The following is a 13,333-nucleotide window of genomic DNA, read 5'->3' on the forward strand; positions in this document are numbered from 1 at the left end:
GATTCAGAAATATCAGAAATTGAATTTGCAAAAAAGTGATATGTGGGGAATCTATGTGATCGATTCCCATAGCCTATTTATGTTACTAAACATGCAAACAGAATTACCCTCTCTGTAATACTGGGCATACCGTGGACTGCTGTTTCCTTGCATCTCTTCCTGGTGGTGCATGAGGGTAAGAAGGCTTTTGTATTATGTAGAGTAATGGTGAAGCATAGACAGGAGAATTCCAAGTTCAAGCCGAGCAACTTAGTGACTCCGTGAGACCCTGTCTCAGATAAAGGCTACCAATGTAGTTCACTGTGAAGGCCCTGGATTCAACCCCACATATCGCAAAGGGGAAAGATAAACAGAAAACATAGAATCTGGAATGAGACTCCTTAAGTTAGACTCCAGATTTGCTATTACTACCTTAAGAATTTTGGACAAGCCGGACATGATGGTGCACGCCTGTAATCCCAGCACTTGGGAGGCTGAGGCAGGAGGATGGTTGCGAGTTTGAGGTCAGCCAGGGCTACAAAGTGAGCTCCAGGCCAGCCTGAACTGCATAGCGACACCCTGTCTCAAAAAGATGAAAAAAGAGAATTTTGGACAAATGGCTTAACCACTCTCTGCCTCAGCTTCTTTATCTGGTAGGGTGGAGTGAGGTTTAATTAAATCTGATAGAAAGGATGTAGAGTAGTGCCATGTAGCGTGTCTGTAAGCATCAACAACAGCTGCTGCTACTTACTCTGAGTATCATCACTGTTTTTGGATTGTACTTGCTACTAGAATGTTAAAGATTATTACCCCATGTTGGTCAGTTACCAAAGTTATTACCTCACCTTGATTCCAATCCTCTGTCCTTGTATGTTTTTATTTTTAAAAATCTGAAAATCTTAAAATTGTAAGTTAATTATTGGCATCTGTATTATATATTTTTCCTTTTAAATTTTTTAATTGACATACATTTGTACCTATTCATGGAGTGTGGTGTTGTTATCTGATACATGTATACAATGTGTAAAGATCATATGGGGATAATTAGCATAGCCATCTCCTCAGTATTATGTCTTCCATGTTTGGGGAACCTTCAAACCCTCCCATTATTGTGAATTTTAGTTGTGGGAGTCTATAGTTGCCATGTTGTGCTAAGTAGCATTAGAACTGCTTTCTGCCTCTGTGTTTTAGTGCCCATTGTCTGCCTTCTCTGCACTCCTGCTTCCCTTTCCAGTCTCTAGTCCCTGCCCTTCTACTGTACTTTAATGATGCTGATGATATTTTTATTCATTGCTTTTCTTATATCTTTAGCTCTCAAAATATTTTTAATAACATCTTTTTTTTATCTTGGTATAGACAATAAAGAGCAAACAACTGACCAATCTTTGGGTGAGTAGAATTTAAAATGCATAATTACATACAATTATGGTATTTAACTCTATTTTATGATGACCATGAAGGGATTTCAGCTTTTTTAATTCGATTGCATTTATAAACCTTTGAATAACATTGGGACCAAATTTTATATTTGATATTTATAAAAGAAATTATAGAAGAAGAGGCTTAGAAATGATTACAGATTACCTGGGTGTGATGGCACATCCATGTAATCCCAGCTACTGGGGAGGCTGACGCAGGAGAATCTCAAGTTTAAGACGAGCCTGGGCAACTTAGCAAGACCCTGTCTCAAACATTTAGAAAGGGCTGGAGTGTGCTGTGTTGTGGGGCACTTTCTTGGCATGCAGCAAGGCCCTGTGTCCAGTCCCCAGTACCACTAAAAAAAAGATTACAAATTCCATTTCTGGGGCCAAGTTAACTTCTGTGGAGTGATTTTGGGTTCTGGCAACATGTAAATAAACACATAAACAAAAAGATGTGTATGTTGCATAGGTGCAAGAGAAGAAAAAGTGATTTACACTACCTCTTGGTAGAGTAGAGATTAGGAAAGCACCACAGAGATTGCAGTAAGCTTTAGAGTTTGCTTTCCCATCTTCAGTAGGAAGAGGAGGATTTAGGACAAGAAGGAAATAAATAGTTGCATTTAAAGAATGCCCTGGAGAAAAGATATGTGAGAAAACCAAGGAAACAGAAGATCTAAGAAATTCATACCATAAAATTTTACCAGATTAACATTTAAAGAGAGTAGAAGTAATTGACACCTTGATTCCAGCAGAAGTTGGTAAAATAATTTCACAAACTTATCCACTGGGTGTAGCTACTAAAGAAGTGATTTGATGACTTTGGTGAAATGTTAAAAGTCAGTTACTAAGTTATTGTGGTGGATTGACAACTGGTGGTCAATTTGTAACACCCAGCTGAACTGAACCAGCATGGTGCTGGGTGTGGGAGGTTCACCTGAGGATGGTTACTGGCAGCATAAGAAGCAAAATGAAGGAAGCTGTGGAGAGGCTGTTGGGAGCCTGCTGGAAGCTGTTGAAAGCTGTTGGGAAGTTGTAGGGAGCTGTTGGTTTTCCTGGGGGAGTTTGTCATGCTGGCTTTCCTGATAAACTCAGATATTCTCATTGGAGGAGGAGCTCAGGACCTCATTGTTACAGAGAATGGCTACAGTTCACTTTGGGGGAGCTCTGGCCCTCACTTTGAGCATCGCTTCCTGGCTCTGGAGAGGAAGATGGTGCACTGCTCAGTCTCCTGGAGAAGCTTGTCGCATTGGCTTTCCTAATGGGAACTTGGCTGTCCTGATCATTGGAGGAGCTCAGGACCTCACTGTTGCTGAGGGGAGCTGTGGTACTTTTCGAGAAAGCTCTGTTCTTTGAGCATTGCTTCCTGGCTCCAGTTCAGATCCCTCAGCATTTAGCACAGATCCTTTGTCTTTCTGGCATAGACTTTCTGGCTTCCACCACTGACCATTGAGCCTTCCCAGCACAGATCTATGAAACAGGCATACATGAGACAGTGTCATGGGCTCTGGGCCTCCAGTTGGACTCCTGGGAGGCATTGTTATGGGCTCTAGGTCTTCAGCTGAACTCATGCAGCATATTACCATGAGATCCAGGCCCTCAGCTGAATTCTTTGGTCTTTAGTATGTGGACAGACTTCCTGCACTGTCCTTTTGTATATGATTTTTTGGGTGACTATTATAAATAATCATATAAAATATGTGTCCTGCATTATATTGTTCCCCTTGCAAAACCCCAAACCACAACAGTTACACTGAGATTCAAATGTGGATTCCAATGTGTAAGTTAGTGGGTTAAGGGTGATTCAGAAGTAAGCAAGTGAAAACAAAGCATACAGATTTATTTGTTGGGAAAAAAGTGGTGATCTGTGATTAACTACCTGGGACATGCTTCAAAGTTCTGTGAAATGTGTGGAACATATGAGGCTATTTCCATTTGGAAGAAGGGATCTCCTGAGATTGTTAGAGGTTAACATGTTCCAGCAGAGAGAGGACAATTTATGGAACAAGTTCCTAGTGAAGATATTAAGGGTTTGGACCAAGAGGAAAAGGGGAAATTAGCTTAATCAGAATGTGAAAAACTTCTTTTCCCCTGAAATTAGAAGGAAGAAGAAATTGGTGAGATATATAGACAGATTTGTTAGGAAGTTGACATTTTCAATTACAGTAATGGTTTTCCTTTCTCAGCTATTTTGCTTAAAGGATTGAGGAAAAGTATAAGGCTGAATATCAAACTTGGCCTGTGGTAAAGGTTTTATGACTAAAGGAAATGAATACTGCCATCTACAAGTGAAAGAATATGGACAGTCAAACTGAAACTTTTAAAAATTAAGAATTTATAATGATACAGATCAGCTATGATTGTTCTGTAGCAAAGCACAGCTTTAAAACAGAGAAGGCAGGCTGAGAACTGATTCTTCTGTTCCTGTCTTAGTGCCAGACACTGTGGTAGTCAGAGGTTTACAGGGCATATTCAGACTGAGCAAAACAGTTGGAATTTGGAGAAAATAATCAAGGGCTGAAGACTGCATAGGCAAAGAGAGCCTTAAAAAGGTTGATAAATGGGAGAAAACGAGGAATCAGCAGATTAAAAGAGTTCACCAAGTTGGAAGAAAAAGCATAATATCAAAACTTGCAGAATAGGAGGTTGTTATGGTTACTGAGAGAAAATGTATTTCAGAGGTGGAGCAGCTTAGATGACAGCAAGGTCCAGAATTTGATCACGGATTGAGCAACAGTGAAGAGAAAGGCCACTGATGTGGAAGAACGCATGAGACTATGGATTATTGCCGTTTTTTTTTTAAAAAGGCCATATTTCGTTCATACTGGTAAATTTTCATATATTCCACCTCCAGTACCTTTCCTCTATATCTTAGTCATTTTCTCCTTGCTGAGACACAGTGTACAACACCCATACCTTAAAGGGGAGAGTTTCTATTTTGGCTCACATTTTTAATCTATGGTCGACTGGCTCCAGGACAGGATGGCATGGCAGCAGGGCATAGCAGAGGAATGAGCTCACATCATGGTGACCAGAAAACAGAGTGCAAGAGCAGCCTGGAGAGGTCGATACGCCCTTGCAGGTCACACCCCCAGTGACCTGCCTCTGCTGACCAAACCCATCTGCACAGGAAGTCCTCTGTATTGCCCCATTATTCAGTCTCCTTCGAGAAGCCCCGCTTATGAGTACATGAGGCTCTTGGGGGACATTTGGATATAAACCATGCCACTCTAGAGCCCCAGATCTCACCTGTTAAGAAAGATCTATTAAAATAGTGTGCTAAACAAAGCAATAGCTATTGTCTTCTCTGTTGTATGGTGAGAGTATGTCTGTACGTACACGAAATGACAAAGTCCAAATGTAACTGGGTTTATTGTTTAAGATGGTTTTGTCGTAACACTAAGTATATTAATGTTAGTGTAGTTACTTGTAATACTAATAAATAGTTTTACTTAATGAAATGTATAATTCAAATCTGAAATGAAATATGTAGTTCAACCTGAGATATATTTTTTTTTCAATTTTTGTAGATGATAATTTAAGACTGTATTTAATAAAACTTGCTCAGGATTATATAATTTAGTGCTTGAGCCAGGATTGATATTGAGATCTCTCTGGTTCCATAGCTTTGTTAGTTCTGCTATGTCAAGTGTCCTTTCTCAAACATGTCCTTATTGAAAGAATATCAAAATAAACTGCATATCTGGTCAACTTTCATCATGGAGTTCACCAGACATTTATCAGCTGCTTCATCTGTGCTACTCTATTAAGCGAGAGAACAAACCTTGATTCCTGAATGAGCGGCATTGCAAGCCAGTATTAAATGCATAGTACATGACATGATACATGCTGTAATAAAAATGGGTGTATGGCATAGTAGAAAAAGGTAAGAAATTTAGAGGTTATTCATAGAAAAATGGTGACCAGATTTGTCCAGGAGAATCAGAGAAGGCTAAAGAGGCAAAGCCCAAGTGAAGATTTTCAAGGATAAATTGGGAGATTGAGGTAGGTTTTTGGGGCAGAAGGGCTAAAGCATGGTGAGAACAAGCATGTACTTGATGGTGAGGTTGACGAACAAGCAGGTCACCGCTGCTGGAGGCAGAGTCTTATAGAAGGACTAGTGGGCATTGGACTATAGTTGTCTGTTGGTGAATAGCATTATTTCAAAATGTAAAAGCGCACCAGCTGAAACATAGCATCCATTTTTTTGTTATTTTGGTTTGTTTTTACAGTACTGGGGATTGAATTTAGGGCCTTCCTATTGAGCTTCACAGCCCCAGTGTCCGCTCCCCCAGTACTGCAGATTGAACTTGGAGCCTTTTCACTGAGCTACATCCCCATCTTTTGTTTTCAACTTTGTACTTTGAGACAGGCTCTGAGTTGTACAGGCAAGGCTCAAACTTGTGATCCTTTTGCCTCAAGCTCTTAGTACTGGTATTATAGAGGTTTCCATCTCTCCAGGCAGTTATTACCACTCGCGATTCTGTGGGTTGGCTGGATTCAGCAGATAGTTCTTCTGCTAGTCTCTTAAGTGGTTACTGTCATTTATTGATGGGGACTACAATGTCCAAGGTGGCTTTGCTTGCATACCTGGTATCTTAATAAGGTTTATTGAAAGACTTCCCTCCATGTTTCTTCTCCCTTCTTGACTGGTCTGCTTTCTCTACATCATGACTGGATCCTAAAAGTAGAAGCTGTCAGGACTTACGGGGTAGATGCAGAACTGGCAGTGCCATACCACATCGTACTCCCAGAAAGGCCAGAGTTAGGGTTGGAGCTGACTGTGCCATATAAGAGCAAGAGGTTCCTTAGGGACCATCTCTTATCACCACTGGTTTGTAGGCTTAGAGTGGAAATGGCTTTGTATGCCAAACCAAGGAACTTTGACCTTATTTTGTAGAACATGGGAAGTCATTTAAAAACTTAGAACTAAAAATTTAACAATAACAAGGAGTATATAATCAACCAGTCAGATTTGGTGCTAATACTCAAAAGTTGACAAATATCCAAAAAAAATTTTAATTTAACAAATACATAATAACACTTAATAGCTACCAGGCCCTTTTCTAAATGCTTGGGAATAATAACCCACTTTGGACAAATAACATAATAATGAGAATTGTTAGATATGGAATGAATGCTATAATTCTGTAATAGTTTTTGAAGAACAAACTGCACTAAGTTCTAGAAGATACTTAGGATCATGTAGTTAAAATATCTTTCTAAAGGCTTTTGTTGCTGGGCGTGATGGCACACACCTGTAGTCCCAGCCAGCACTTCGGAGGCTGAGGCAGGAGGATCACTGTGAGTTCAAGGCCAGCCTGAACTGCAGAGCGAGACCCTGTCTCAAAAAAAAGTTATTGTCCTTTTATATAATCTACAGGCTTTGTCTTTGTGTGTGTGTGTGTGTGTGTGTGCGCAGAGATTGAACTAAAGGCGTCGTGCATGTTAACACATGCTGCACCACTCAGCTACACACCTAGCTCCTTGCTTCCTTTTTCCAATAAATGGTTTATGGTCAAGAAACTGTGGGTGGCTTTTACAATAAATGTTTCTATAAAAAATTTCATTTATTACCTAAAATTGCTCATATAGATGCTGTTTGAAGTTCTCTTTGTTTTTCCTTCTCATCTTCTCATTCAGATTTTACTGTTTCTTTCTGTGTCCTGTCTCTAAAGTCTGACTCTTCTTTTCCATTTCTACACCATTTTCCTGGAATGAGTGTCAGCTCTTACTTCAGCTGCAGCTTCTGCTTCTGTGTTCTAAATCCACCCCAGTTCTCCTGGCATCCAGGAACTGCTTCACGCAGTAGTTTGGGCAAGGTAAGATTCTTAACATTAAATTCAAAAAATATCTTAAGGTATTTTAGGAGCTATTAAAAATTATTACTGGCAAGATTTTAGAAGAGTTATTATCATTATGCTTCATAATTAATACATTTTAAGAAATTTTCAGATTGTTCAGCCCTTGCATTCCATAAACTGTATTGTTCTTTTCCAGATACAGTCTGTGTCACCTAACAGTGAGGATATTTTCTGAGAAATGTGTCATTAGGTCAGTTACTCATTGTGGCCCCAGTGCAATCAAGAGACACAGTAAATAAAAAAGAGATGTATGAGCCTGCTGCCAGTATAACATGCATACTGTTATACAGTAAATGTTTTATATTAACTGGAAGGCATATACTTTTAACAATACCTTTAAAAATAACCATGGGAACTGTAAAGTAACATACAAGCCAGTAGCATAACTGTTTATCCATGTTATCAAGTATTATATCCTATTTGTAATTATATATGCTATATTTTTATATGGCTGGCAGCTCAGTAGGTTTGTCTTTGGCCCCATCCCAGACCTTCAGAGAAAGGTATAGCATTGAACCTCTTCACCACTAAGCTGTACTTAGCTGTAAGCTATTTAGGGCAGGCTTAAGCTAACTGATACTTTCTAAGGCATATGTACAGATCTTTTGCCCTGTTCCCCACTGCTTCTGTCAGAACCTACTATTTTAGATGGGTGTGGTGGTCACACCTATAATTCCAGCTAGTTGGGAGGCTGAGACGGGATCACAGTTTGAAGCCAGCCTGGGCAGTTTAGGAAGACCCTGCCTCAAAAAGTAAAAAAGACTATAGATGTAGCTCAGTATAAAGGCCCTGAACTGGATACGATGCTTAGTAACACCACACACACACAAAAAAAAAAACTATCTTTGAGCAGTCTCACACCATTAAGTTCAGAAAATGAGCTGTTAAAGGACATTCATTCAGAGAGTCTTCATGTGTCCCTCAAGCAGCCTCAAGGCAGTCCAGTAGGAAATATTTTTAAAAGAAGCTAAAAGAAGATAGTCCCAGCAGTTACTGCAGGACAACACAGTCCTTGAGGAGTTCCAGCGTTTCTCAGACCTTTCCCCTTGCTTGCCTTGATGTGTCTTGTTCCTGTCCCTCTTCTAGCTATTTTTTGTTTTGGTTTTTTCCTCTTCTGTTCTTTTCACAACAGGACCTAATTTGATGGGGACCTAATTATAAATATTTCTTGTTGAAATGGGCTCCAAAAGTTTAGTTGAATATTCTTTAATTTTTTTGTAATTCAGTGAAAGAGTGCTTCGATATTAGTCCCCATTATGCTTCATGTACAACTAACAAAGACCTGCCCGGTTCTGAAGCATTCATAAATTTAATCTCAGCTATTTGATATTTTAGCCTCATGTGTTCCTCAGTGTATCGGTCTGCCATATACAGTAATAGGACTGAAATGAAAATAATAATGAAATCTTAATTTGAAATTAGTGCAGTCTTAAAGCACACTTTGTATAATACTGTTTCCATAGGTTTTAATTTTTACATTCTCCTTTAACTTGATTCTCCTTTACATTCTCCCCCCTTCTTTACAGCAAAAGACAAAGTTGCTCTTTTGATAGGAAATATGAATTACTGGGAACACCCCAAGCTTAAAGCTCCCTTGGTGGATGTGTATGAATTGACCAACCTGTTAAGACAGCTGGATTTCAAAGTTGTTTCATTGCTGGATCTAACCGAATATGAGATGCGTAATGCTGTGGATGAATTTTTACTGCTTTTAGACAAAGGAGTGTATGGTAAGATATTTATAATCTGTCTTTTATAATTACTGTTTTTCTCATTGTACAAGTTAGATTAAGAGTTGAAAATCAGATAAAGGTAAAATGAACACTTTGTATTTAAGAGTTTTATTTTTCTGATAAAAGGATAAATTTGATCTTCATTCCACTAGCTTAATGTTTTGCTTTTACATTCCTTATGTCATCAAAACAATATTATTCTTACTGGAATTATTAGCTATCTTTCATGATTTTATTTTTTATTGACTACAAAAGATACTATAAAGTTTGACTACCAAATACCAAAGGATACATTCATATATGTAAACTACTGTATGGGGTTTTTTTAATATAAAAATTATAACAGAATGTACATTGTGCTTGGTTTTTTTTCCATTTTGTGTAATCTTTCTAGGTTTTTAGTGGAAACTAGAATTTAACAAGGAAATGGTGAAGGAGGTATACAAAAACTTTTTTAAAAAATTTTTGCAGTGTTAGAGATTGACCCTCATGCTGTGAGCATGCTAAGCAAGCATTCTACCACTGAACTATATGCCAGGCCTATTCATTTGTAAATTAAAACTATATAGGTATGACTCAAGGGGCACTACTACAAAAATTATAGCACTAAATTTTATGGTTTTTTCAATTCTCTCACTTAAGTGTGTTAAGAACAATGCATATCTAGTAAAGAATTTTAAAAGAGAATAGGCTGTCAATAGTAAGGCATTTCCTCACTAATTTATTTTAATATATATAACCTCAAAGTTGGGAGGGCAACGTGTTGAGCTCACTTGAACTATATCTCACACCATTGTGCTTACCATGACATTGTGCAATAACATTTGACTGCCAGACATGTATTAGGCATGTGATAAACAAAAAGTATCAATTTGGCTTTTACACATTTCAAATTACTGTACTTTAACAATTTCTGAATTTAACCTTTTCATTTATAATTAGATTGATATGAGGCAAGCTTGGCAGAATTGTTAGTGGTTCTCAAAGTAAAAGTTTTAATTGAACCGAAACCTTTTTTTCAAGATTTAACACACTGTTGTATAAGGGTGAGGAAAAAGTCTGAAAGTTTTTTTTTTTCTTTGGAGATAAGATCTCACTGTGTAGTACAGGCTAGCTTTGAACTCACTATGTAGCCCAGGCTGGCCTCTTAATTCATGGTGATCCTCTGCCTCAGCCTCTCGAGTGCTGGGATTTCAGGCATGCACCGCCACACCCAACTTTAAAGTCCTATATGATTTTTCACCTCTCAGTGAGGATTACTGTTGTGACACAGTTGGAATTAACAAGGCAACCACCTCATATTTGCAATTTCAATTATTATGCCAATGTAATAACACCAGGCTTGAGCATTATGGAGCCATGACTAATGGGGGCATCCATCCGTGTTTCCTTTTTTAAAACGTACTACATAAATATGCCCTCTGGATAATTGGTTTTGTGTTTTTATCCTAGAACCAGGTAGAGTTTTGTAGTATATTTACATTATAGAATTTATCTCAATTTTTAAGGTGTCTACATGGTTTGAATAGTGAAAGACTTTCAAGACTTCACTGGAAGCAGTGATGTGTAAGACAAAAACATTGATCACTTTAGATTTCTGGATTAGGAACATCTCTAAAGAATGAGAGAATTATATGAATAATTCTGTACTTGGTTATTTATTCATATATTTTACTGACCTCATCACCTTGGTTTTTTTTTTTTAAGCTTATTGGTAGTTTGGATATACATAATGATCATATTCATCATAGGGAATTTATACCTGTGTGTGCTATATCTTGATTCCTCTTTTTTTTTACAAAGCTCCATTTCCATTTTATCCTTTTATCATTTTTTTCTTTTCCTTCCTTTCTAGTTCCTCTTTCCTTTTGAACAGTTTCTTTGAATTTCACAATGTCTATTGTATATTTTGGGCCTTATTTATTCTTTCAGTTTCCCACCAGGTAGACAATGCAGTATTTTCACATGTGTCCAATTTATTTCACTTAAGAGTATGGTTTTAAGATACATCCATGTACCTAGAAATGTCTCAAGTTTATGCTTCTTTATGGCTAAGTAATACTCGGTTATATTAAAAAAAAAGCCACACATCTTTTTCATCCATTCCTCAGTTAATGGGCATTTGGGTTATTTCCAAGATTTAGGTATTACAAACTGTTATTATGAACATAGGTATGCATATATCGCTGGGGTATGATGCTTTTCATCCTTCTGGGAAGATACCCAGAAGGGGAATAGTGGATCAAATGGGACCTCTAATCCTAGATATTTGAGGAATCTTCACACTGATTTCCATAGTGGTTGTACCAGTCTATATTCCCAGCAGCAGTGGAGAAGTGTTCCTTCCTCCCCACAGCCCCACCAGTATTTATTGGTTTTCTTGGTGATGGCCATTCTTTCTGGAGATGAAAGAATCTCAGTTGTTTTAATTTCCATCTCTTGAAGGAACATTGATGTTGAACATTTTTCATATGATTATTTGCCATTTGTATTTCTTCCTTTGAGAAGTATGTATTCATCTCAGATGCTTATTTTTGGATTGAGTCTTTAAATTTGGAGGGTCTAATTTTTTCAATTCTTTGTATATTCTAGATATTCTTTGTCTGAAGGACAGCTGGCTAAAATTTTTTGCCACTTGGTGGGTTGTCTTTTCACTCTATTGGTGATTTCCTTTGCTGTGCAAAAGCTTTTCAATAGGAGGAGATCCCAATTATTGATTCTTTGTATTTCCTGTGCAATCAAGGTTTTGTTCATGAAATCTTTCCCTACACCCAGGTCTTCAAGAGTTCTGCCTATTCTGTCCTCCAACAGATTTAGTGTTTCTGTTTTAATATTTAGGTCCATTTTGGTGTTAGTTAACTGTACATGGTGATAGACATGAGTATAGTTTTAATTTTTGGCATGAGGAAAGCCAGTTTTTCCAGTACCACTTATTAAAATGGCTATCTTTCCACCAGAATGTGTTTGGACCCTTTGTCAAAGATAAGGTGGCTGAGTGTGCTTGGAGTTTTCTCTGCATCTTCTAATCTGTTCCATTGATCTGTGGACCTTTTCTTTCTAGTACCATGCTGTTTTTATCACAGTAGCTTTGTAGTGTAATTTCACATCAGGGATTATGATGCCTCCTGCCTTGCCTTCGTTGCCAAGAATTGTTTTTGCTGTTCTAGGTTTCCTCTGCTTCCAAGTGTACTTTAGAAATGTTTTCTCTAGTTCTGTGAGGTATGCTAATGGTATTTTGATTGGGATTGCATTAAATTTGTATAACAATTTTGGGAGTATGGCCATTTTCACTACGTTGGTTCTTCCTATCCATGAGCAAAGGATATCCTTCCATTCTCTTCGTTTTTTCTTTTATTTTAAAGAGAACAGTAAAAAAAAAAAAAAAAAAGAATAGTAGCAAAATACCAGCATCACAGACAAAAACAAAACAAAGCAAAAACATGAAAAATGATACAGGGTTTCAAAACAAAATGATAGGAATTGACAGTGGTTGTTATATTACATATTGTTATCTTTAGCGAAGTTGTTCAGATTACCAGATGTAAGAATGCAAGATTGATGAAACCATTAAAGAGAAAGAAAAACAATGATTTTTTAAAATGTTAGAGACAATACAGAGTTTCACTAGACAAGATGGTAGGAATTCACCAATGATTGTTACATTGTATATTGTTGTCTTTAGATCAATTGCTCACTTTCCATTTTCTGATGTCCTCTTCTATCTCCTTTTTCAGAGTACTGTAGTTTTTCAATGTATAGATCTTTTACTTCCTTTATTAAATTGATTACTAAGAATTTCTTTTTTTTTTTTTTTTTTGAATGCTATTGTAAAAGGCATGGTTTCCCTAATTTCTCTCTCAGTGAGTTTGTTGTTTGTGTACAAGAATGCTCTTGAGTTTTGGCTGTTGACTTTGTATCCAGTTCTGAATTTTGTTACTAAATCTACAAGTCATTTGGAGGAGTTTTTGCAGTCTTCTGTGTAGAGTATCATGTCATCTGCAAATAATGATAATTTAACTTCTTCCTTTTCTATCATTGTTCCTTTTATTTCTTTGTCTTGTCTAACTGGTCTGGCTAATGTTTCCAAAAGTATATTGAGTGGAATTAGTGATAGTAGACGTCCTTGTCTTATTCCTGATTTTAGAGGAAAAGCTTTCAGTTTTTGTCCATTTGGTGTGATGTTGGCTGTTGGTTGGTCATGGAAGACTCTTATCAGACTGAGATAAACACCATCTATTCTAATTTTCTGTACTGTTTTTATCATGAAAGGGTGTTGCGCTTTGCAAGATGCTTTTTCTGCATCTATTGAGATGATTTTGTGATTTTTGTCTTTGGGTCT

General features: G+C 37.4%; 1 protein-coding gene across 1 annotated transcript in view; it reads left to right on the forward strand.

The window, feature by feature from the left end:
* Malt1 (MALT1 paracaspase) overlaps positions 1-13,333 on the forward strand; it is a gene marked incomplete at its 5' end in the record, with an annotated part of 49,394 nt that overhangs the window by 23,257 nt on the left and 12,804 nt on the right. The window contains 2 exon segments of the mRNA XM_013511043.1: positions 1,336-1,368; positions 8,788-8,991. Of these exon segments, the coding sequence (XP_013366497.1) occupies positions 1,336-1,368; positions 8,788-8,991 (237 nt within the window).

The sequence above is a fragment of the Chinchilla lanigera genome, unplaced genomic scaffold (assembly GCF_000276665.1).
Source record: "Chinchilla lanigera isolate Chin_1 unplaced genomic scaffold, ChiLan1.0 scaffold00001, whole genome shotgun sequence".
NCBI lineage: Eukaryota > Metazoa > Chordata > Mammalia > Rodentia > Chinchillidae > Chinchilla > Chinchilla lanigera.